At 34.9% G+C, this 27975-nt stretch overlaps 2 protein-coding genes across 7 annotated transcripts in view; both read left to right on the top strand.

Annotated features, from left to right (window-relative positions):
* Positions 1-19385, top strand: part of LOC149807559 (uncharacterized) — a 108293-nt gene extending 88908 nt beyond the window's left edge. For 2 of the 5 annotated variants that reach the window (XM_089967784.1, XM_089967776.1), the window contains exons 6-10: positions 10-136; positions 3586-3720; positions 4384-4446; positions 7961-8023; positions 8404-19385. In XM_089967784.1, coding sequence (XP_089823910.1) covers positions 10-136; positions 3586-3720; positions 4384-4446; positions 7961-8023; positions 8404-10304 — 2289 coding nt within the window. In that variant the 3' untranslated portion in view covers positions 10305-19385. The remainder of the gene's footprint in view (positions 1-9; positions 137-3585; positions 3721-4383; positions 4447-7960; positions 8024-8403) is intronic. The other 3 variants (XM_089967792.1, XM_089967811.1, XM_089967801.1) reach the window with 3 other exon arrangements.
* A 7231-nt stretch (positions 19386-26616) lies between these two features.
* Positions 26617-27975, top strand: part of LOC149807558 (uncharacterized) — a 74343-nt gene continuing 72984 nt past the window's right edge. For both annotated transcript variants that reach the window (XM_089967763.1, XM_089967746.1), the window contains exon 1: positions 26617-26729. The gene's annotated coding sequence lies outside the window, so the exon portion shown is untranslated. The remainder of the gene's footprint in view (positions 26730-27975) is intronic.

Here is a 27975-nt window from a genome sequence, read left to right as displayed (position 1 = left end):
TATTTACAGTTACAAAACCAAAGCCTCCTTGATTTGGGAAGAAATTTCGAGTCCGGGGAATATGTCGTATGCGCCGAGGGAGATTCGGCCAACTGCTACCAAGGGAACATTTCTTATCTTTGCACGGGCCTTACCAGTGAGTAACAAATTTGAGTAATAAAATACTGTATGACATGAATATTTCATCGCAGAGTTTGAAAATGTTTTGTATTAGGTTCTCCGAATATACTGTACAAATGTATCAGCTGGTAAAACTGATTCCATGTACAGTCTATCTCCGTAATCAGATTTTATCTTAATTAGTTAGTATATAGCTTAACCTGATAGTGCCGTGTAATTTTTTCACAGGTCCAGTGCCTCCGCTAGGCAAAATAATTTTGAAAGTGGCGTTTTTTTTTTTTTACTGACTGGCGCAAGTTTATGGTGACAAATTTTAGTAAAGTAAATTATAATTTTTCATTGCTATAAGCGACTCAGGCCACATAATACATGTTTTCACTATGCGTAGCAGTCAGTGGATTATGTCGGTGGAAGATGAATTAGACGGTATTCGAATATGATTGCAGCTAACTGCAAGCTGTTAGTCAGTTATAAGAAGAAAATAGATGTTGTTGTTGTTGTTGTTGTAGGGTTTAACGCAATTTTTCAGCACACGATAGGCTATACATGTCGGCCAGTATTAATGGCGGAGGAAGAACCCGGGAAATCCCCCGGAAAGAACCACCGACCCTTGAGAAGCTACTGGCAAGCTTTCTCACATACCCACATTGGCCTAATTAGAGACTCAAACCTACACAGACAGAGGTGAGATGGCAGTGATCCGTAACGGAGAGCGCTTTAGACCACTTGGGCACTCGGGGCCCACAAATATGTGATAGGTAGCAAATAACGAATGGTCGGGGGATATGCTTTATTGTTGTACAATTCGGCAAAAATATTCTGTGACATTTGCACGTGTTGTTAATTTATGTTTATTGCAAACTCTGATTGTGAGACGCACTCGGGACGGCTTAGTGTTTTAGGGATTATTTACTTAGATAACACCATTTTGTGGTCTGAACGTAACTGAGTAACAGGCTGCGGCTACAAGGAAGAGCCCGAGTCGCTTATTTCAATGAAATATTAAAAATTTACTTTATAAAACAAATCGGTATCAGAAACAAAGAATATGGCTAATCTAGCTCTGAAAAACAATGATTTATATCCAACTGCATCTGAGGCTACTACCAGATTACTTGTTGCCCCTTATTGTTTACTGCAGACTGTGGGAGGGGGTTCAGTTGCCAGAATCTGATCAAAACAAGCTTAAGAAATGCTATGGGTACATCTACTCTGAAAAATTTAATGAGAATTTCTATTGATGGGCCCAGTGTTGAGAAATCTTATTTCAGAAAGGCGTTTAAGAAATGGTCTGGGAAAAATGAGGCCGATATTGAAGAAGTATCAATGACATTGTTCATAAAGACAAAGCAGTATTCTGTATTATCAGTCATAAAAAGATTCTTCTTTATTCTTGCTTTTCATATGTTATACATTGAACTTCACATGTATATAATGGTATTGCTATATTTATTAATAATTATTCTTGCTTTTCATATGTTATACATTGAACTTCACATGTATATAATGGTATTGCTATATTTATTAATAATTATTATTGTGCTTTGAAATGTAAAAAAGATGTAAAGCTGTTATATTGTCATGTTTATATAATTGCGTATGTATTTAAGTCCCTACATCATGGCATAAAATAGCTCCTGTGGCTGAACAGTGGCTCCACAGTTTTAAATTTAGCAAATTTCATGGCGCAAAGAAAAGTATTTGCAGGGGACCATTATATCAGGGATATACTTTATATTATTTATCGACGTCACAACTATATCCGCCACTGCAGCCTGTAAAACTTAGATTATCAATGTATACGTTTGAAAGTTTTTGTTTTTATATTCAGAACTTCTCTTTGGATTGGAATAAAATAACATTGAACTTCACATGGTATTGTTATATTTATTAATAATTATTCTTGTGCTTTGAAATGTAAAATAAGATGTAAAACTGTTATATTGTCATGTTTATATAGATTGAAAAAGGGCCAGTATAATATTACTTATGTATTTAAGTCCCTGCATCATGGCATAAAATGGCTTCTGTGGCGCAAAGAAAAGTATTTCCAAGGGAGGCCCTGAGTAAACCATTATATCAGGGATATCCTTTCTATGATTTATTGACGTCACAACTAAATCCGCCACTGCAGCCTATACAAACTAGATTATCAACGTATATGTTTGAAAGTTTTTGTCCTTATATTCAGAACTTCTCTTTGGATTGGAATACAATTATGGCAATTATTTATATTCATTTTAGTATATTAGTTCAAGATCGACTTTCCATGAAAACAAGAATTCGTTTCTTGTTGCCATCAGCATAATGCTTTCTATTATCCTTCGTTTGGTGCAAGGTTATCTTTTGAACTAAATGATCAAATTGAAACCATATATATATATATATATATATATATATATATATATATATATATATATATATATATATATATATATATATATATATTACAGAATAGAAAGAGCTATCCTGGCTTCTATAGGAGAATGCTTGATAATAGTAGGTAGAATTAATATTTAATACAAATAATGCTATCATACATTTAGATAAGTTTTAATTCGTACTGTATGGAGATTCCAACCCAGGTCCTTTGGTAAACGGCATCCATCGCATTGCGGATCCTCGACATTTCTTGTTACCATCCTTCCTCAGGCGTATATGTCTTCACTGCACGGCATATTAGTATACACGCATATGACATCCAAGAAAACAAGCATCGTATATATCGGAAATGGTTCATTTGCTTTGCTTTTAATGACTTAATCTATCGTGTCAAGAAGATAATATGGTATTTGTGCACATGCTGGCTCACGAACTGTATCATGTTATGATATCCTTTCTGTGCGATAGCCGCTAACGGCGAGTGAATATGTGCCCGGGTTTCCTAGTTTGCGGATATTAGAGTTGAAACTCTTCTTTCTCTTGGGTTTTGTGGACCCAGTCTTTGGTTTGCTGTTTTACGTGTCCAATTTTCTACTTTTCATGAACAATTTGGAATGTTTTTTTTCTTCATTTCAGTGTTGAATCTTGGTCTAGGTTTTGGTAGAACGTGGCATTGCTTAATTGTCTATTCGCTTCATTTATTTTAGTTTTCCTTATTCAGAATGCCTATAACGGAGCCCTTATCTACAGAATTGATTAGGATGTTCATATTTCGTTTTTCGATGAATCTACGGCATCATTTTATTCTATGCTCAAATTTAAAATTCTGCTGGCATGGTTAATGTCTTTCGATTCGTCATTTTCAACTGTGGCGATAAAGGCTTCTAGATATGCAACTGAGCTTTTATAGCGGGGTCTTTTAAATCCGTATAAAGTGCTACAAAGGTTATTACATTTGTGCTAAAAGAAAGACAGTCGTGTTCAAATATTGTTTTAATGGATCAACTGAGAAAAAGACCAACAAAAAGGTAAAAACATTCACATATTTTAGGTCACAATTATTTTATTTTTTATTATCGCTAGAATCACAACATGGACGACTTGACGATGGATTGACACCAGATCCTGTACCTATTATTCTTCCGATTGTACTAGTAGCCCTGATTGCCACTGTAATATCAAGTTTGGCAGTGATTTGGTGGAAACGAAAATTTTCTCGTGAGTAATATATATGACCATCTTATCATGAGAAGGCAAAAGAGTGGATTTGTGGTATTTTCATGAGAGTGAGCGAGAGTTTTATTCAAGTAGATTTATTTATGCACGTCGGTTTCTTGGAATGATATTCACTCGTTGCTCTTTCTATCTACTAGAAATGTATTTCCTCTTCAAGGCTATTGTGTGATTTCATATTTCTTATCTATATACATGTATAATGTTAAATACTCGAGATGATTTTTGCTAAACAAGAAATATAATCATACTGTAAGATCATATAAGTACCTTGTGTATATTATAGCTTGTCAGTTCACTCCCACACAGTTTCTGGTGAGGTTCGTTATAAGCATTTGCACTATGTAATGTGTAGCAACACGGCCAAAAATTATATTACCACCACTTGTTTCGACAATGAAGAACTAAACTGCACTGTTAATAAAGCAAACACACAACACAAATACAAATGTACATGTTTGATTCCTTCGCCGAATGGTGAACTATTTAATATCAGATGGGTATAAATTAACCTCTTGACAAACCATGGTTCTATTTATACACAATAGTAAATTTTCTCCTTCAGCCGATAACTAACGAAATATATGTTCAGTGTCTTATAATTGATGGATACAGACAAAACAAGTATTACATACTTCTGTTATTCAGGTGGAAAGAGACCAAGTGAACAGATGGATTTGGCGGCGACTGAAGGCAAACATACAGAGACTGGTATGGAATTGTAGTATAGATATAAACTGTTTTAATTTTATGTGCGACCGACCAGGACATAAATACGTCACTGAAACAATAAATACATCATTTTCGCTTAAACAAGGCATCAGTGTGAAACAAAATATATATCAGAGAAAAATTAAAGATATCACATTAAATTCCAAACCATACCTATGACAAATATAAGAAGAAAAAAATTAAATTATACGTCAGGGGACACCGTTGAAATAAAAATGCTTTCTGGCTTTATGATTAGTCTTCATGTCACTGTATCACGGCCATTTCCATCGAGACATTTGACGCTCAGAATTGATGAATGCGTTATATATAGCCTAGTCGGTTGTTTGCGCATTTTTGTAGTCTGTTGATGTTGATGATGATGGAGGATTTAAAGTTGGTTGGTTGAACGATGATGATGAAAATCATAATCATAATGCCATCCACTATTCTTTCCTCATAAGCTGTTTAAAAAAGAAAGAAATTCTTTCGTCTGAATCATGAAAATAAACCAGTTCCGCTTTAGTATCGAGGAAACATGTAGCAACAGAAAGCTAGATTGAATCAAGATCCATAACACAAAATGAAACGGAAAGATTCATTATTTACAATTTTAAGTTATATTCAAGAAAATAATTATAATTTCAGTTTTTTTTAAATTCTATTTAATTTATTATCATAGGGTCCCTGCTGATTTTAGTTTTAAAAATTCTTTCAAGTAAAATATTCCTTGAATACATATTTTATATGCAGGAGAGCATCTCTCTGTGACCAGTATGACTTTGACATTTTTCTTATCGTAATTAAAGTATATATATATATATATATATATATATATGGTCTCAATTTCAAGAAGAAGTTCAGTTTCTCAGATGCTTAATGGAAGTAACTATATCAAATTGTTACTTGACAATGATCAGAATTGGAGGTTTTATTGTAAATGATATTGCTGTAATTTCAGTGACGTATTTGTAAGTTCAAGTTATAATTAATACCGAGATGAATGTTAACATGGTGGAGTGATCGGGGAGGCCTACCGAAACGCCTACTACCGCCTTTATTTAAACGGAAACTTTCGTCAGAAATGATATCCTTTTCATTATGAAGTATCAAATTTTACTGTGAGGTGTGTTTTTTTCTGTGCGATGACGTCTTTCACTTTCAATGGCATTTTGTAAAATTTGCGGTGAGGTCTTATATGTTGGAATGACGTCTTCACAATCACATGTTAGAAATTTGATGAGATATCTTTGTAAATATTCTTAATACGATTTATTTGTTATCGATCTATTTTGAATTTTCGATAATATTTTTGTGTCTCCTTAAAGTGTTTGAATACTTTGAATGTTGCCTTGAGAACTTTGTGCATAATGATATCTTTAATTTTTCATTTGCCAATTTTTCTCGCTGTACTGTCCATATTGCTCAAAATGAATTTTGTTTCAAGGAGATTTTTTTTATATTTTACACAAGAAGGTCACCAGCCTAGCTATTTACAACTTAATTTAAATTTATGTGAAATCGTTTAAATACATTGATATTAGCTGCCAAGTAAACAAACTTATATTGGTGTAAACGTATATAAAAATTAATGAAAATATTGCTGTGTTTGATACGCGACTTTACCAAATTCCTATCAGTTTTCAAGATTGCAGCTAGTTAGAGGAGTATAATTTGGCATTATCCATAACTGTTTTTTCGCTTTCAATATACAGTTAGGACTTGACTTAAATAACATGAACTTTCGCCCATATTTAAACTTAGGTACGAACATGAATGTCAGTGACAGTACATATAACAATCAATACAGGCATTATCATTCCTGATTCCTGCTTCTTTGAGGAGATATATGTGTGACAAATGAAACAACCGTTTGAACTTGTAAATTCGTTTCGATGTCATGTAAACTATTCTCTGTTACTTCAAGGTACATTCCATCATCGGCATCTAAGAAAGGACCAAGATATCACGTAAAGATAGCCATATATGTGTTGAATTAAAAGATATTCGTGTCTGAATACTAAGCTGCATGATATATTTATTTATTACATACCTATTTAATCTAACATGGCTGATCATATCGTTCGGTACAGATGTTCAGTCTGTATCGCACACGTATAAAGTCTGTATCTCACACCCAGCATGGAACTACGTTTAGTTTTTGAATTATTATTTAATAGCCACTCAATAAATATCAGGAATAATTTATTACTATACGTTTTAAATGATAAAAAAGTGCGACACAATTTTATGATTTTAAGAAATGAAGTTAAATTGTGGGGTAAAATGACCTTTTTGCTGCGGGGGTTAATGGAGGATTAATGTTAGTAGTGACGGGCAGAATATGGACATTCACAGTATCAACCGTGGAGATATTAGAATTGTTGAAGTTGACAGCCATATCTCGGATAGAATGTTTGAAAAAGCGTTTTCAGATGAAGCTGGTGTGCAATGCAATGCTAAGCGAGAGAGAGAGAGAGAGAGAGAGAGAGAGAGAGAGAGGGAGAGAGAGAATGCATTCCTCCGCTAAAATATTGTAATAAAAGTTTAAGAATCCAGACAACGTAGGAAAGACTTATTGAGGTCATGTGAAGATTTAAGGCGTGGTTAGAAATGCCCCTGCCTTTGGTGTAAACATTACTCCTGTTATTTCGACAATTTAATTGGTGCATACATGGTGACTTTAACGAAACCAAATGGCTTCTAGAATAAACTAGATACACTTTACAGTTAAAACACAAAAATAGACACATAATTAAGTTACACTGTGTGTGCGTGCGTGTGTGATTTGGATTTGTAGCGTAGCTTTAAAATATTTCAATCAGATCGCTACGATGTCTGCAGTGTGACAGTTTATAGTGATGTTTAGCACTGGGGCATCATGCCACAGATCTATAACATGATGTACCACCCTGTCGCATTATCCTATCACCAGAACAACCACTGGTGGTATCATAACACCAGCCCGAGCAGTCCTAACAGTAACATCTTAATGTTGAACGCCAAGCGAGGCAGCTGCTAGTACCATTTTATACGTCTTTGGTATGACTCGGCTGGGGTTCGAACTCAAGACCTCACGCATCTTCCACTGTATAAAACTTGTTTTTTCCACCCATTCGGATAAAAACACATATGTAACTTTTCTATATCTCGATCTCATTTGAAACCTCCTTTATAATTGAATATGTGTCATAATTGTATATGAATTAATTTTACGATATTAAAGGTTGCAAAAACTAATAGTTATTCAAGCAGTCCAAGACGCAAATTTCATTACAATTTTGGAATACATAAACTACTGCAATATTGCAACATTAAAATAATCGACATCTTGTAGAAATGTTTATATTACATTTCAGAATTGTAAATACTGAACACGAGTTAGAATAATTTCATATTTGAACACGTTTGGGCGCCATGGATCTCAGAACTTCAGTAAAAATGTCTTGTAAGAAAAATACTTATGTGAATTAAACCCAGCAGAGTAAAGGTAAGAACCATATTTGTTTTTCAGCTGAGGCATGCCCACCGAATGAGGGATATCCTTTAATTGAAAACGAGGAAACTTCAAGTAAAGGTACGGTAAATTTAAGTAAAAATATTTCATTTGTCCCAAATCGTATAAACGATACTAAGAATCAATTTAATGGATATAAGCTCTTGAAGTTTGACTACTTTATCTCCAAACAAGTATAAACTGGGTTTGAAAATTATGTTATCAATGTTGTCAGCCAATATAGCTCTATGAATCTCACTTTGTCTTTTAGGTTTAGCTTCACCAGTATCTCAGAAAGTTTACGACTTTCTATGTGTAGACCTCTGAAGTAATTTTAATTGCAAATTAACAATCAATCAGCTTGATTGGGATAAACAAATTCAGATTTGATACATATAAGTTAAATAAAATCATTACTTTGCGTGTCGTTTGAAGTTGCTTCTTTTATAACATACATATAGATTTCTTACCAGGTGTACCTGAAATCCAGAACTATCTGCGCGGTTTGTACAAAGATATGACGCTTGTATCTCTGTCATCCATCGACAAAGAAAACATTGTTGACGTATCAGAAGTGTACATTGACTTGGACTTTCAACAAATTGAAACCAGAGATTTCAAAGATACAGAAACTGATAAAACCTGGACAACATCATATAAGGCTTCGGGTTCTAAAGAAGATATTCATATTTCTCCGATTATAATTGTTGGATGTAGCGGCAGTGGTAAGTCAACATGGTGCAAGCATCTTGTACAATGCTGGTCACAAAACTCGAAAACTGAGGAGGCGAATGTACAGGGTATTAATTTACCTAACCTTGGAGAATATCAAATCCTATTATACCTGCCACTCAAATCTTCTGACAGAGGACTTTCGTTCCAGGAATTATTGCAACACTATTTGTTTCAAGGACAACCAGAATATTTAAATATCATAACGACGTACATATATGATAAAACCCATGCCCATTCTATACTTATACTCATTGATGGTTTCGATATAATTAGTGAATATGTAAAACCTATGTCAGAAGTCTTGGATCATAAGCTATTTTCTGCATGTACTGTTATTTTTACATGTCGACCTAGCAGTTTTAAATTGATCCTTAATGCATGTGTTGATAGTTCAATACAGTTGGAGTTATTTAAGATCTGTGAAATTCCTCTTGAAAAGTCAGCAACATATGCTGGCAAGGTTTTGAGTAAATTCAATCAACATAATGAGGATTTTAATATTAATAACTTTCTGACATTTACAAGAAATCTCCATGTGCAAAGTCTGCTAAAATTACCGTATCTCTGTCTTATTCTTTTGTTTGTATGGATGGAAAACAAAAACCCCTACATTGAAATTACGGATATTCTTCTTCGCATAGTGGAACACGTACTTGACACTGAGGAAACAATTACGCGGAACAAGGAAACAATCATGAAACTATCACAAAGAAACTCTCCCGCGGTCCGCATAAGCGTTAACAAATTAGACGAGCGATTTGTTACGATTAAGGGTCTTATGTATGAACTCAGTATGACAGCGGAAGAAATCTTTTTGTGTGAAAAGAAGAGTTTGGCAGAGGAAGAAAGGTTGGCTCGCAGAACCCCAGCAAGAGGAAAGGATACGCTTCCTCTTGAAGTCCTGCATGAAATAGGTCTCATAAATGAATCTCTGCCATTAAAACCAACAGAGAGTCTATCAACCTTAACTTTCACAAATATGCTCATTTACCAATTATTTGTTTCCATGGCAATCGCATTTAAGAAGGGACATGCTTTCGATTACATCGTTTCAGACATGGAAGTTGCTCTAAAACACAGCATGATTATTCACATGCTTTGTCAGTTCTCACCTACATTAAGAAAGAAAATATTTGTCAAAATAGGCAAGTTGAAAACCGAAAAACTTGAAAAGCATGACTTGGGTGAAAAGACTAACAAATTCAGATTCTCCATCACAAAGATATCCAAGAAAAATAAATATAGTCAAGTGATGTGGCTTGAGTCGCTGATGTACAAGGGTGATCTTGATGACGAGAAACTTTTGTTTCTGACAAATGCTTTGAGGTCCATGAATTCACTTACGTCTCTTGTGCTAGAAAACAATGAAAATAATGACGATCTCGTTTTTTGGCTACCTTGCTCACAAAATTTGAGAAAGCTAACACTCAACATAAATAACTGTACTCTGCTGTTGTGTCTGGAATGGAATAATCAGATACCATTGAATCTAAAAGAGGTCGTTATTAAGTTTGTCAATATTAGTAGTTTCGATGAACAAGTCCTTTTAAAGGCGTTTAGGTCTTGCAAGTGTATCGAGAAGAAGGAAATCTCACCGAGAGTAGTTAGAAAGATTTCCCTAAACTAGGGGTCTCAAATACGAAGGTACAGGGCTGCATGAGGCCCGCCAAGCATATCATGTGGCCTCAGAATGATTGGTACAAGGTTTCATGAGATATCAATGGTGGTGCGGGCCTTGGGCCATCGGAAATGCCCTCATGTGGCCGTCAGGGTGGTATGAGTTTGAGACCCCTGTCCTAGAGGTCCGGAATACAAGTATGAGAAATAAAACCAGGCAGAATTAAATAAAGTGGAAGTAGCAGGTGAACCAGTTTTCGTACTATTCCATATTATGGAATAAGAAAGACTGGACACTCTAAACGTGAAGAATTCGAGTGTAACCCTTAAGGTGGAGATACCAAATCGCATTATTATAATGCATGGAGACACAGATGATGATGATGATGATGATGATGATGATGATGATTAATGATGGAAGGAAACAAATGATAAAGATCATTTTAAATCCATTTTAAATTAGAAACACATAAGTTATTACATCGAACTTGACTTTATTCTGCAAAATAAACGAAATAAGGGTTGTTTAAACGTGTCGGAAGTTTGTTCGTCAATCGTCAGTAGAAATTCCCAAGGATGATATGGAAATCATATGCGTGCTCTAAACAAATTCCTGTTCAGCTTAATCCAGTAGATCCTGTGGAGACCGTTTTTTGAGATAGTGTAGGAAAGGTTTAGCTATTCATCAAAACATAAAAAAGGACAAAATGACGGATGTTTTTGAATGTGAAGAGCTGACTATCGTTTCATAACGATGGTATATTAAATTTTACCTGTTTGTGTTTATATGTGGATAATTAATACTACTATTATATTTTAAGCCTTGAATCAAGCCATGTACCTAATCATTATAAAAATCTGAATTATCCAGATTATATATATATTTAATTCTCATTTAGGTAGATAGTCACTCCAAGCTCCTGCAACATAAATCAAAGTGAACTGAGGTTATTATAGAAAGTTAAACATATCGCCCGTAGGCTATGTATGCCTACAATGCACACACCCCGCCCTCCATCCGACCTCTATATCTTTTGGTATTTTGTATGTAAACGAGAAAACAAAGATGTGAACGTTGCAGAATTTTGGAATGTACTAGATCTGATGCCGAATTATTTAAGGGCACCCCAAGGACTATTTTGAGTTTACCATGAAAATGTCGTGGCATGTGCTGATACTAGTGATATTTGAATATTTGCATGTTGAATCCAGCGGGTTTTGTACACATGAGCAATATATCTGAGCATTTCAACAAACAACATTCTTTTATATCATCCCACGTGGCTAAAGAAATGCTTGAAAACCTATTATTTGTGTCTAAAATGAGAGCTGGTGTTCTTTTGTGTGGAAAAAATCACTCTTGTTTTGAAATTCACACCCATTTTCCAATTTGACTGGAATGTTTTGTAAAGACGTCTAGAGAGAAGTCTCTTGGAATTAATTTTGTGCATAAATATAAAGGTTATTTAGGATGTTTAGGTAATATTAAGCACTCTTCATTATCTTTACGGTGGTATTTATAGGTTACTGCATTTGTATGGGAAAATAGGAACGAGTTTTTCGGAATGAATACTGCACGAACTTGTGAGTGCAATATATCCTTCCGACAAAACGAGTTCCTATTTTCCCATACAAATGCAGTAACCTTTTTATTATATGCTCATTTTTTTATTCAACCTAAGGTTTAATTATATACACAAAATACACAACAAGAAACAATGTAAATGAATGAATGCCGTATTCCAAACTAAATACACAAGCGCATATTTGACATTACAAAATGACATCATTATTAATGCGCGCATAGCTCCGCCCAGATAATTTTAAACTTAGTCGCGCGGTCGACAAAACTTTCGAAAAAAAAATGGCGTGTCTAGTTAAAATTGAAATTTGCAGTCATATTGTTAATGAATGCACATTGCAGCGACTTTTCCATTTGATCTGGAGTGAATATATTTTGGTATTTTGTTTCGATTCGACGAAAGTTTGTGATTTTGGACTGGATTCATCTGTGCAAATTATACATGAAATACATCGGATTGAAGTGGCGCGGGAGAATCGTGTTTACGTCTGCAAATGTGTTTTTGTTTCTGTCACTGAATGTTTGAAAACATAACTTGGGGAAAATATGAAGTCTTTCAATTGCAATTTTCAAAAAGACGCTATGGAATTTAATGTGTATTTCATTTTGAGTGCAGTAAGGAGGATGCAATTGCACTTATCATCGAAATTACAGCACACTTTCGAAATGTGTGATCCAGATTGAAAACCTATGACATGGCTCATGTAATTCGGATTTGCAGAGTTAAGAAAAAACAGTTTGAGGAAATTCAGGATGTAAAACTATAAGTATATTTTATTTTGCCGTTCTTATTAGCTAAAGAAACAGTATATGCCTTGTTATTTGTAAGGACCAAATACGTCATTTATACAAGGTAGCTAGCCTAAATCCGTAACATTGTATCAACGCAAAATGTCAAGACATCTGGGGTTTTTTGCAGTCCACGAAACATGTTTTAGTTCATTCAGAAACAAATAAACAACCACAACGTAAAGAGCCTCGTACGCGAGTGTGCATGATTTGTTTACAAATCAAAAGTGCTGGCGTCTTAGTCCATTGTTTTTTTTACAAAATAAAGTAGTTCGTTTATTCACGTGAATGCTATATGTGTATTATCGCGCGCGTTCAGTATCGGGGAATATTTAACAATTCTGTCAATGTAAAGTTAGCGGGGAAAAAAATGAACATATAATAATATGAATTAAGGACTGATAATACCAGGCTATATAAAGATCGTCGGATTAAAATACAAAAAACCCAAAACAAACTATATGGATGAAATGATAGAGGCCATGAAGTAAACTGCAAGCAAAGTACTAAGTCATTTGGTGTTATGTACTTTAGGAACATTTTGGGATTTACTTCTTTATTTACAGCGCTGATCACAAATGTACTCTCTGTATGGAACGTTTGAAAGTCCTCGTGTGTTAGGTATGCTTGCAATATGACTTTCAGTCATAAAACTGTATTGACCGGAGGACCAATATGGCAGCATAGATTAGATAAACAGGAAAAGAAAGTCAAAACAATGTAAGTGCTGACAAAACAGTGACCAAATAATGCGGATAATTGCAATATCAGCCGTTTCACACAACCAATAATAGCAACAGAGTTCCCAAAATAATAAAACAAATTTGATGCCATTCAAACAGCCTTTCTGAAACCCTGCATTACGACACCCTGCATTATTGCCAATCAGTCAGTTACAGCGTATCATGTAATCGTTAATTTCAAAATAATCTGGGTCGAGATTCTCACACTTGATAAGGAATATTTATCGTTTATATGTAAACAACTTTAATTAATTTAAACAATGCAATATAAACTTTAACTGTTCCAAATTCAGTATGGGGATTTAGAAAATATATGTGGCATGGACTTGATACGTATTTTGATGCTGAATCAAATGCTCATTGCAAACAGTTCTGTGAAATTTGGAACATACACAGTGTAATTGTTTATTTCCTGGTAACTGCACGTTTGCTATTATTATCTGTGTGCAAGGGAAACCATTAATTCCTTCTGCATAAGTAGGAATGCAACTACGCAAATACATTAACCTGTATTAATACGAATGCAGCACTAAATCCAGAGACGACTAGAGATACGATTTTAGTTGTGTATCGTCTACATAACACTGTTTGGATCGCGGACTTCACGTGTGTCTGAGAAAAATTATAGATGTTCAATGTGTTTTTCCATGTTTCTACTTTGTCTTCCAGTACTTATAATTCTTTGTTATGACACAGTCAACTGTAAACGTTGTTATCAAATGATTACAAAATATTGTGATTGCAATCGTTTTCCAGGTTCACTGACACCAATTAACGTGGATGTTGTGTGTTTTGAGTGTTGTTTCATGAGAAGTGTGCAAATACATTTATACTTGATACAATACATTTAATGTAATTAAATTAATTGATAAGGTAAATGACATAAATTTGCAGGCACTGTTCGTCATGTTTTATAAAATGTCACCAATTAGCTTCTGCATTAGGTGATGAATAATCTGAGTAGCATACCTATTCATGCATTCGCCATATAACGAACTTGTATCCATTAAGAGTACCCAACCATTATGAGCAATGACTTGTACTATTACATGTACAAAGATTGACATGCTTTTTCCATTTAAAGGCGAAAAAGACACAGTTGGAAAGATATACATGCAGTGGTCCTTTTTATATAAAACGTCTCATCATTATGCGTCACTCATATAACACATGTATGGCTAATGATCTCATTTTAGGGATGACGGTATATTTTTACATTGACACAACCTCACTTCCAGCACAATATGTTTGTATGTGTCCTTGGAAAGCTTTGTAGTGAGGGGCCAGTTTATTACTAGCACACTTTTTACGCTCCAGTTTGTCTTTAGCAAATAATGAGTAAATGCGAATCTTGGATAATCCTTTTTCCACTTTGTTGGTGAGAAAAATGAAATTGAAATTACTACGAACACTTATAATTATTGAAAATCAATGATTCAGTTTGAAGCTGCAATGGGATCATTCGATTAACTACAACTAATATTGCCAATCGACTCCGTCAGATTTCACAAAAGTCATTTATCATTTATGCGCAAAATTCAATTATTACGAATGTTGAATATGATTGCATATTTTGGGCGCTTTCAATTGAACAAACTCGCCAGAACATGTCAATTTCAAGTCTTTGGATGACTTTTAGAAAGATATTAATATGTTAATAACAGATAAGAGATGGAACAAAACAATACCTTTCACTGTTTGGAAAGATTAACGTTTTGTTGTCTCTAATTAGTTTTTCCATTACCTTGAATTTTGGATATTATCTGAAAACATAAAGCTAATGTCTTGTCAAGACTACACAATATTTCAAAAAAGCATCTGTAGAGTATTTCAACATTAAACTGGGACTGAAAATATCTTTGTTTCGATTTTCAGTCTCAGGTTGAAATTCATTGATGGAAGTTTCAAAACTAAACGACTTGATTTGGTATAAAGATGTAACTGTAATAAGCTATTTCAAGACATGTTAAAATCTTTCAAGATATATGACATATACACAGATTTGGAGTAAAAACATTAGTTTATCAATTAGGTCAAGGTTAATCGGAATCATTGGTATGAAAATCACGATGACTAATGCAATCTATCTATATCGCATTTGATGTATGTCGTTGTATAGATTTAGTTCCAAAAGTAACTGAGAATGACATCTTAAAATTGACAACAAACTTCAAATATTCATACGATTTAACCGTAAGGCTCTTCAGGTTTACGTTGGTGCCAGACGTTGTCCACGTTTATTCTTCTCCTTGAATCGTTCACAGAAGAAATACTTTGATGCTTAGCTATGCTAGTGATCAAAATGATGTCATTTATTATTTAGGTTCTTACACAAAGCTACAATTTACGTAACTCTTTGAATGTTTTGCACTGAATATTGCAGCAATGCAGTATTGCACAGACTATCTCGTTTTAAGTCTCACTAGAAACGACGGATAATGCAGCATCGCGTGATGTATAGATCTGATAGAACATTTGTATAAACTTGCATCACTAAGGGTATGAACCTATAAGAAGAACATAATTATGATTAAATTGAAATATACTTATTAATAAACAGGTCTGATTGGCACCTATACGAGGTCATGTGATGTTGGCCTCTTCATTCACCTATCAATTAACAGCATTCGTACAGCTGAAAGTGAAATATGATACTCGAAGCATATCGATACTAACAGTAACTCTCCCTAGCGTGAAACACAAGACTTTCACGGATAGTCTACGAAATAAATGTGGATCGGGAATTCCAAAATTCAACATAACAAACTATATTTAACGGTTCTTATGTGATGTCCATTTTAGCAGAGATATCGCTCCTAATGAGATTCAGAATAATGAATACATCATAATCCGAGACGGTGGGAAGGAGCTCTAGGAAGTTCGAATCATTTTAGTACGAAGGGAGCAAGGAATGAGTCACGCAATTTCATTTTGTAGCCCCTTTCTTTGTGACATATGTAGAAAGTAAGTGATGGAAAAGAGAAGACTGGAAAGTATAATGCATTGTTTGTGTGGTATCATTAAGCATATTGATATTGAGCGGAGAACAGGAAACTCTGCACAATTGGACAAATTAATACGAAAACCCGAACCATGTAAACAGATGTTAACGAAATTGCAAATGGCTTGCATGCATAAAAAATGTATTTGTCAGTCCCTCTCTGCGGTACTTCTAAATAACCAAAGACAGCTGTGATCTTCATATTTAAAATGACAAGGAGATAGCGTAGGTCAAACAGTTTAACGTCATCTTGGCAGTATAGAGTCCAGTCTTCCAGGTCATGCTATTTGGGTGGCTGAACATCTAAAGTGATTCAGCGGAGTCCTATAGGTTGTTCTTAAGGTGACAATGTGAGGTATTAGAATATAAGTAAAATATTATAATCACAAATGTGTTGATGACGTCATAGGGAAAATATAGATTGAACAAGACGAAATGTAACAAGTCTCATACGTTATACGTCTAATAATTTATTGAGAATCTTACATGTAGATATACAATATATAGTCATTTACATCACAGCTGATAATAATGAAATTATTTCGTAAAGATATGTATGTATTTGGAATGAAACAGATAAAAAATGTTTGAGCTCTGCACTTACAAAAAACTCTCATACTCACTACATTGGAGAATAATCAAATCAACAATGTATTACATTATTTTATGGAAATTATCTGACACAAAACTTCTTAGTATGAAGTGTCTTCCCTATCTGAAATTTTCAATTAATATTTTTTTATATCTCTGATGCTTTTTTAACTTAAACATTCTTGAAAGATCATCTTGAAGATTTTGTGGCTATTCATTTCTGCTTTCATGGTATTTGACTGAATTTCTTCGCTTTCATTTGCAGTTCTAATTCTTGGACTAACTACGACCGAAAATTGATAAACTTCTCCATATCGAGACATTTGCTTGTAAGGCTCCGGCATCAACGTTTCTAACCTCAGTTTTATCCTTCATTGTTCCCATCTGAAATTCAAAATTAGCTCAGACTTTCTGGTTCAACTTGTCTAATTTGTCTATATAATATTTGTCAAATTAGTCAAAAAACTCTTTAAGCCAGCGTCTTTACGTTAAATAGTTGACGTCTGCCAAGCGTAACGTCAATGAACAATATAAATAATCTAATGCATGACTATGAAACGATAGGTTAGAACGCCGTACACCTGTAACTAGGTTCTTATTTGTAAAAACCGAGAAGACAAGTTGCCCTTCCATAATTCATTTAGTGTCATCGATGTTCTCGTATTCTTTAACTCTTGAACACCTGGGGAAAACTTGCATTCCGTTTCTAATACAATGGCGATCAAAACCATTGAAAAGTGCACAATTGTGTGTGTGTGTATGTGTATGTGTATGTGTGTGTAATGTGTGTGTGTGTGTGTGTGTGTGTGGGTGTGTGTGTGTGTGTGTGTGTGTGTGTAAGAGAGAGATGCTATGTTTATTTAATTTAATTATTTGCCTGTTAGGTTTTTATTTATTTCATTACATGTTATTGTAAGGTAACATTGTTTAATGGACTTGACCTTGTCCAGAATTGAGTTCCTTTCTGTTTGACCTGATTGACCTTTTTTATTTCATGAATGTAAACAACTAATAATAGCTTGATTATTCTGCATGTGTAGGAACCAATTAATCGAATTATTAATAAGGTAAACACGTTGATTTGGGTCAGGGTTTTGGAGAGTCTAATGTGAATCTTATTGGTTATTTTATTTATTTTATTAACTTCAAATTATTCAATGCAAGTGAATCTTTTCTCTGGAAATACAAAAGTGTTGTGACAAAGTCTTAGATTAAGATATTCATTGCAATTTGTACTGAATTTAAATCTGAAATAATATTTCTGTGATTCAACAAGAGACTGTTGACACATCAGTACGAGGCAGCCCATAACAGACACGTCATCGCCTTCAATTTTAAATCTTTTCGGGACTTGAACTGAAATTTATTCATGACTTTGTATTACTAGGACTTGTGCTTTTAATTCTTGGATTAATTTTGGATTTAGTTTGCAAAGGTGTAAGTAGTTTTGTTCTCATTTTTTGCTTTGTATTCTAGAAAAAAAAGTATTTGTTAAATTTTACTAACCTTGTTTTCACTTTTGTTGTTACGTATCTTAAGAGCATAGACTAATAACATGGAGCGGTTACTATACTAAGCGTATCTGAGGGAGACAAATAAGAACGACAGGACAATTGATTAGACATTCAATGTCTGTCTTAGGTTTATGATTGTCTTTCAAAACCCATAATTCCATTTAGTTTATTTGGGTAAAAATCTTAGAATATTACATAGCAAGCCGTGGCTAGGTTTTATACAAATATCGCAAGCGAAAATATATTTTGGTTTACATGTTCTGTTCGGAAGTCTTGATTGGTGCAAATTTTGTTTTTTAAAACTAATGAATAAGTATAAAAGTCTTCACACTTTACAAAAATAAATTCTTCTAATGTGTAATATTATGATGATTGGTCAAGTATGTACCTTTTAGGTACCTAACACTATTAAACAAGGTTGAGATAAGAAAGAATCTTTAAGTAATCTCTTTGTATGCTAATGACAGGTCAAGTAACGTTCCTGTACATAAAAGTTCCATTCACTGGTGGTCCATTTGCTACAATAAATTTCCTGTCAGGGACAGCATCATGTTCTTTCCAGTATGCCTATATCTTGTGTTGCACATAATTTACATTGTCCTTTAGTGATATCCCAAATCTAGTATCTTTCCAGTTTAAAAGGGAAACGTATGTGGCCTAATAGGAAAATAAAACAACAGTAAATGACGTAACTAAAGAAAAAGAAAATATCAGAAGTACTAGATTTGTTGTGCGGATTAATTAAATTAAAATAAATTTCCCATATCATTACATTTGTTTGTAAGGTTCTGACATCGTCATGTGTAATATCAGTTTTATCCTTCATTGTTGCAACCCCCTCCTGAAATTAAAGAAGCCATGAGAATGTCTAGTTCAGCTTGTCTAGTTTGTTTATATCCTATTTTCAAAATAGCCAAACATACCCATCAATTCCTTTCCAAATGTATTTTATTCGACTTCTTCTACTTTAAGACTGTATACTGTTTATATTTTCTTTGTTTTACGTGTTTGTGGTCTTGTTCTTTATTATTGAGTATTGCACCTAAACGCACTAAATCCAGTGACACAGTTAGCAATAGCTTTCCACCACGTCAATGTCTCAATACGTATTATTTTGTTTTGACTCGGACCGTCAAGGTTCCAAATCATTTTGAAACTCGGAATGACAAACTTTAATTATGAATCCCACTGATAAGTTTTCTACATGATAAAGCCCAATATTAGCACTAGTTTTATATTTATGATAAAACCCTTATCGCAACTCAAAGATTTATACTGCACTCTCCATGCACAGGCTATTGACACTGTACACAAAGAAATCCTGTTATTTAATCTAAAAATAATCACGGCAAGCTTTTGAGACAATATGAGATTGTTCTTTGAATCGGATTCTTTTTCTAATGCAATGAATATTGATAGATTTTTTTCTCAACACAAGTACTGATTACTTCCTGGGAAGGTTGGACTGGTACTTTTTTACGCTTCCGTCCTTCCACTGACCTTTCCTTTTGTCTGCACATAAAGTTTGCCGTCGAGTCTATCGTATGCGCTTTCATCATTACGGAACAGCAAGATGAAGGCATGGGTAGGTGTGTGAAAGTTCTATTTTGGGCCATAGACAGAAATACCAACGTACATAACGAGTATTTTGATAATGACTTGTCTTATCTCATTTCTTTGAACATCATCTTTTCTAGGTAGAATGTTACATTGATCTAATATTTCTCAATATTCAGCTTGTCGTGCACATTTTTCTTTTGCATAGATCAATATGCCTGCGTGTTTTGCTTGTGAAGGCATACCTGATTAATATTAGATTCGTGAGGTAGACAAGGTACCTATGTAACCATTCCATCGTGATTAAACGTTTGATGACAAACAATAACAAACGTTAATTGTCAGTATGATCTTTGTTGAATCTTGATCTATTGCTGTTCCTGCAGGTGAGGTACTGGGTCAGATATTTTCTTGGAGTGGCAGTTAGCTCAGAACCATCGTGAACATGCCTATCCGAGTCCTGATTCGGAACTCCAGAGTGTTGATTGGTATCCATAAGAGGTAAACAGTAAAAGTGTATGCTGATTTATACAGTGATCTCTCTAACGATGAATTAATCATGACAATACTACTGGATCTGAAGAGTAATTAGGACTAAACTGAGGAATTTAGACTAATAATGTTCGAGACAGTGAAAGGCACATACAATTTCCTTCTTGGAGAACGATTCCTACATACTAGTCCGTAGAATCGGTAGATAACAAGATTACCGTGAGATGGTCATGGAGTTGTATCGTATTTGGACGGTAAGGAAAGGAACATAATTAATGACATGATATTCTGACCAAAGGTGATGCAAGTTAATCGGATAAATCTGATGTTCAGACTAAAAAACAAAACAGGACTCCATGTTCAAACATATACTGTATATTGATGGTAGCTGTTTCGAAAAGAGAAGCACAAATGAGCCATAAACTTCACAGTACCATTTTACGCTATGTCAGAGTGTGATAATGCTTGAAAAACCCATCAGGTCTATCAGCTGTGTGCACACAAATAAACTCTATCGGCTGTGTGCTGCTGGAACAGCTCTCAAAGAAATGAAATATTATACAGAGGCGAGTATAGCTTATGGGTTCGAAACATTCGGCCAATCATTAAATTAAGTCTGCCGATGTACAAAGAACGCTGAAATAAAAATATGCAACTGTTAAACTAAAACACCAGCTTGCAGCATTCCGTTTTTCTGAACACATCTTCAAAAGCTAAAACATTTTGAATGCCATTGCCATTCAAGATCGGACAGAGATGATACAGCATTTGTCTTCAGATACATTTTGAATAACAATGTTATTCAATATGGGTCAGAGATTATACGGCATTTATCTTCAGGTATATTTTGCATAACAATATCATTCAAAATGTCTTAGAGATGATATTTCATCTTTCATCATGTACATTAGCAAATATCTCTCGTGGCCTTAACGAACCAAGAGGCTCTATGGTATCTTTTTGAGCCAAGGACCGAAGACTACTCAAAGCCCAATTCCTGCCAAAGCCAAGCCATGTTTAAATATAAATCATTCAAGTTAGGGATCCCCTGTACCTACCAATACTCCTAGCTGTAATGTTACGCTCTAGACCAGGGGTGCACAATCTTGTTCAGCCAAGGGCTTGATTGTATTTTCTAACACCACTCGAGGGTAGCAAACATTAATTTCCGTAATATAATTACTGTTCACGGGCCATATTTTTGTGTTGTTTTAACACAGAATACGTTCGCAGGCCGGGGGTTGTGCTTCCCTGCTCTAGACGTATCGTCAAACCAAACAGTCACTGACCAAGACGTATTCTTAAGTAACTCTTAAACATATGAAAACGTAAATGTAGAAGAAATATTATTCCTAATGTAGTGCCTGACAGTGCCCAGGGCTCAGGTAGGTATGGGCCAAATATTGCTGCTTAGATGTTAGGTAGAAATGTCGTTGATGGTTCTTCTTGTATTTCCTTTATAATTAGGAATTGAAAAACGACCACAAGCAATACTACAGTGTATTTTCTTAAGAGTTAAGAATTCAAAAACGGTGACAAGGCATTATTGCATATTTGATACGACCAACGGTAAGATCTATAATGACTTTTAGGTTTATATATTCGTAAACAATTCATGTCCTTCTTCCACTGTAGGCATACATTACCTCGCGCATTGAATCGTTGTGAACCCTGGTACAGGCTCAGCTCTCGGAACGTATAGAGACACAGTGTTAAACCCACAAGACACAAATCAGTTTATATGCATCGCAACTGTTGGTTTCGTGTATACAAAGGGGACTGATGTCAGCTTGTGTACTTTTGCTCTCTAGCTCAAGTGTTTATATGTAGTATCAATAACCTACACATGTTCTAACTTACTGCTATGCTGGGAATGAAGCTTTCACCTAACTTTGTTAATAATGGTATTTTGTATTTGAGATCTGATATATTCTATTCTCAGATTACTGTAGAGTGTTCAGATGGTCACTCTTTATGTATTTGTATGGCTGATTATACTCTTTGTAACACGGAAAAAATAAAAATATAAATTTATTCCCTTCATGTCACCTCACACCAGTAGCCCCAGAAACACCGACGTGTTTATGTCAAAGCACTTTTTCATGATTCCTTGCTGCAAATATTGGGTTACATATTTACATATGAATGATTGTTGTAAGTATAGACAACAGTGGGGAAAATATCTATTGATGGCTCCATCAGGAAAGTACGTGTTAGTATGAAGCAAATCTGTTGACAATAAAACTGTATTATCTATCTCAAATATGTTAGAGAGCTCTATGCTTTGCCGACAATCGGGAATAGAACTAAAACCCATGCCCAAATATATGGTACTCGATTTTCTCTCGCTTAAGCACACACACACACACTTTTTAGATGCATTTTAGCATGATCAAGTTGAGGCAGGAGTAAAGATATGTTCATAGTTCAAGTTATTTGAATAGTAACTGCTCTTATCATATTTTCGCTTGATGTAATATGATCGGTGAACGTATTCGATGGAGAAAGCAAATGTTTAATATATATTTCTCCAAGAATACCTATCCAATCACATTATTTAGAAATCCTTCCAATCACACTGCCTTGCGAGCATCCTCGTTAGTAGCTCGCTCAGCTAAAATCTGGCGACACCTGGTCGTATCGGGGTGGGTGGTGGGTGGGTGGGGTACAGGTGTTACAAGATGAAGTCCCGATAATTGATAATACACTCAACAATTAGACTAAATTATAAACTAAAGCATAAAACCTGTAGTAGATCGATAAATTGCACAATAAATTCAAAATATACGTTGGACAGGCCCATTGAAACATAAACACGACTGGATTGTCGGAGGATAAACTGTCCGATGAGTAGCCGGGACAGCAGCGAACCTAAAAACTGGCGACACCTTGTGGTATCATGGAGAGATACTGGGGAAGGGTTATTGTTCTTTGTCTATTGATTCTGCTAGGGAAAGACGAATTTTCGTCTTTTAATAGGGCTGGATTCGCTGGGTAGCAGGCTAATATTCCATATGTAATGTGATTGGGTAAATATACTCAGAGGAACATAATTGACTTTAAAAATTGCCTTTTCTTAGATACACGCTTAGCACGAGATTACAACCGAATATAAAACGAGAGGAACAATACCATTATGCGAACATAATCTAATTATAGGTAGGTGAGTCAAAACCAAGGGATACTTTTCCAGTTATAAATAATAATTTACAAACTTAACTTTGCCTCAGATATTTATGTCCTTTTCGTAATGACACACTATGGGCAGCAATCAAGAGTCCCCGTTCGTACTGACACAAAATGGACAGCAATCAAGAGTTCCTGTTCGTAATGACACACAATGGGTAGCAATCTAGAGTCCCCGTTCATAATGACACACAATGGGCTGCAATCAAGAGTCCCCGTTCGTAATGACACACAATGGGCAGCAATCAAGAGCCCCTGTTCATAATAACACACAATGGGTAGCAATCAAAAGTGCCTGTTTGTAATGACAGAGGATGGGCAGCAATCAAGGGCCCGTGTTCGTAATGACACACAATGGTTAGCAATCAAGGGTCCGTGTTCGTAATGACATACAACGGGCAGTGATCAAGAGTCCATGTGCGTAATGACACACAATGGTCAGCAATCAATAGTCCGTGTTTGTAATGACACACAATGGGCAGCAATCAAGAGTCCGTGTTCGTAATGAAACACAATGGGTAGCAATAAAGAGTCCGTGTTCGTAATGACATACAATGGGCAGCGATCAAGAGTCCATGTTCATAATGACACACACTGGGCAGCAATCAAGAATCCGTGTTCGTAATGACACACAATGGGCAGCAATCAATAGTCCGTGTTCATAAATATATAATTTCTTCTAAAATAATTGATTTTTGTATCCAAATGCACTGAATGTACATGCAACAAGCATGTAACAACTGCTGTATATAAAATAAAATATTACTTAACTGAATTTTTCAGGACTTAATTTTGGGTGTATTGTATATGTGACCTGAATACCTGTATGTACATGAGAAAATAATTTCCTTACCGTCTATGAAACCTGACTGGTGCATTACTGAGTTAGGTTGAGACTGGAATGCATATACCTCCACATAACCTATCTGCAGTATATAACCTTCATTTACGGGGGTGGGGGAAGCTAGCCTGTACCTAATTCAGCACGGTGAGAATAACTAAAATCATATCAGATACATGGAACGAGGATTGCATAAACGATTGAAGTCAGATAAAGACATATTGAACTTTACACTTGTACATGCCAACTCAGATATAACCATAGATTGCTTACCTTTATATCGGTCATTATTTACATGTATAACCACAGTCATGATTGGTAATATAATTGTTCCCATTCACCAACCAATAATATTTAATTTGGGTCTCGTTGATTTCGTTTACCTCATATCTGACAATAATGAAAATATTTCTCCAAGAGATGGGTGTATTTGGAATGGTACAAAGAAATATTTGTCCAGACGTCAGCACTTCACTTACCGAATAATCTCTTACTATTCTCACTACGTTGAGAATAATAAAATCAACATAGCGTTACCGTACTTTATGGAGAATATGTGATTCATCAAAGACAGTAAGGGTAGATCAGAATAAAACAAACGAAAGAGATGATTTGGTTCATCCACACACACACAAAAAAAAAACACTAGATTAGATGTAGACTATAAGGAGCGCAGCGTGCCATCGACACCTTTAAAAACTTGAAAATCAACAATGTGATTGATAACTTAGCTTTAATGCAAACATAAAACAATATGAGCCACCACATAACCAAGCATAAATACAGCCTATAGAAAACAAAGGAAAGTTCAAATGTTGAAAAAGCACTGTTTGAGAAAGATTCAAAAACGTTTTTAAAAACTTTAAAACCTTTAAAACCTTTTTGTAATTATCATTATGAAGTGATTTTCCTATCTGAAATCATCAATGAATATTTTGCTATATATCTCATAGTCAAAGATCGTGCTGAATATTTTGTTGCTGTTCTTTTTGAACTTCCATAGCATTTGACTGCATTTCTTCGCTCTCATGTCTAGTTCTAGCTCTTTGACAAACTTTGACTGAAAATTGGTACACTTTTCCATATCATTACATTTGCTTGTAAGGTTCTGACATCAACGTTTGTAATCTCAGTTCTATCCTTAATCTTTGTATCTTCCTTTTGAAATAAAAAAAAATATATTTCAACTTGTCTAATTTATCTATGTCCTTTTCTGAAATTAAGCAAACACGTCCATCAGTTCCTTCCCAGTTTTACTCCATTTAACTTCTTGTACTTCAAAACTATAGACTGTTTTTTTTTCTTTATGTTGTACGTGTTTGTGTTTCTTTATGTTGTTAGAAACAAGAGTAGGTTTATATAGCTCAATATTTCGTATACGCCCTCTTTGACGTCTATTCATTTGATGGTTTATGGTCATGTGCTCTGATGGAAATGCTGATAATTGTACCTCTACGCATTAAATCCAGTGGCACAATTGTCACTGTCAGGGTCTAAATACATATTTCTTGTTTTTGTTTTGACTCAGACCGTCAAAGGTGCAGAGCATTTTCATACTACTACGACTTGGAATGACAAATACATATTTAGTTATGAACTACACTGATAAGATTTCTACATGATCTAGTCCAACATGACTATCAGCTTTATATTTATGACAACACTCTGATCGTAACTCAGAGGCTTAAACTGTAGTCTCCATGCACAGGCTGTTGTCGCTCTGCTGACAAAGAAATCTTATTTTAAATAGTAAACGATAACGAATGTTAATTGTCGATAGGAACATCAATAATTCTTGTCCCATTTCTGAGGCTACGTATGAGGTACTGGTTCAGACATTTCGATGGAGACAGAGTTACTTCAAAATGAAAAAGTACAAACATTTATCCGAGTACTGACACAGAACCCGAGAGTGATGATCGGTATTCTGAAGAAGTAAACGTCTACGCTGATAAATGTATCAATAAGATATTAATAATGTTCTTTATCATAATTATTGATTACTTCCCGGAAAAGTTACTTGCTGATATTCTGTACGCCTCTGGTTTTATCGATCTGTCTCTCTGTCTGCACATAATGTTTGCCATCTATTATATCAGTATGCTTACGTCATTATGGAGTAGCAAGAAGACAGCACAGGTAGGTGTGCGATATTACTATGTGGGCATTGGACAGCAATACCAACGTATGTAGCGTGTAGTTTGAAAATTATTTGTCTTATCTCATTCTTTTAGCTTCAGTTTATGAATGAAATATTAAATTCATATAATATTTCTCAATATTCGGCTTGTAATACACTGTTTTTCGTTTGCATAGATCAATATGCTTGCGTGTTTTTCTCGCGAAGATTATACATCCTCAATATTCGAGTCGTGGTTCAGGTAGTAAATATGCATACCATAAACACCTGTATAATCGTCCCATGGTGATTAAACGCTTTATGACAAAATATAGCAAATGTTAATTGTCATCATGAATGTTGGTGATTTTTTGTTACCTATTCATGTGCCTGTGGGTGAGGTACAAATGTTGGCTCAGAATGATTGTGCAAATGCTTATCCAAGTTCTGATACAGAATCCCAGAATAATTATTGATGTCCTGAAGAAGTAAACGTGTACGCGGAGTCCTACATGAGCCTTCCTAAGGATGACTTTATTAAAAAGATACTACTGGATTTAAAGAGTAATTAGGACGAAACTGAGGAATTTCCACGCATATTATTCAAGACAGTGAAGGACAAAACTAATTTCCTTCGTGGGTAATGCCGAATTGAAACGATGCCTGCATACTAGTCGTGACGAATCGGTAGATACCAGATTGGCTAGAAATAGCCATGGTGTTGTATCTTATTTGGATGGTGAGTGCTTTTGTATAAAACGGAATGATTTTGTGACCGATGTTGCTATACGTCAATCGGATCAATTTAATGTTCAGTCAAACTCAAGAACCAAAGCAGAACTCTTTGTTCACCCAAACACTGCATCAATATGTTCACTGTTTCGGCCATGAGAAAAGAAGCACATATTTACCAAAGCTTAACAGTTCCATTTCCCGCTATGCCAGTGTGTGCCAGTGTCTAAAGAACAGAACAGGTCTATCAGCTGTATGCACTCAAAGAAACTTAATCAGCTCTGTGCTGGTGGAACTTCCTGGACTCTGATAAACCGAATCTCATACAGAGACGATTATAGATGATAGGTTTGAAACATTCAGTCAATGAGCCAGTTAAACATGCTTATGTATAAAGAAAGTTGAAATAAAGATAAGCAGCGGTTAAGCAAATTACATCACAATAACAGTCAGCTAATCTTACTTGGGTACAAAATATCACCTACAATCTATTATGCACACTACAATATAGAAATCCCCCATTTAAAGCTAGCT

Source organism: Sinohyriopsis cumingii, chromosome 1 (genome assembly GCF_028554795.1).
Source record: "Sinohyriopsis cumingii isolate HCF-2022 chromosome 1, ASM2855479v2, whole genome shotgun sequence".
Classification (NCBI taxonomy): Eukaryota; Metazoa; Mollusca; class Bivalvia; order Unionida; family Unionidae; genus Sinohyriopsis; species Sinohyriopsis cumingii.
The sequence above is the reverse complement of the archived record's forward strand: the minus strand, read 5'-3'. Positions and strand labels throughout refer to the sequence as shown.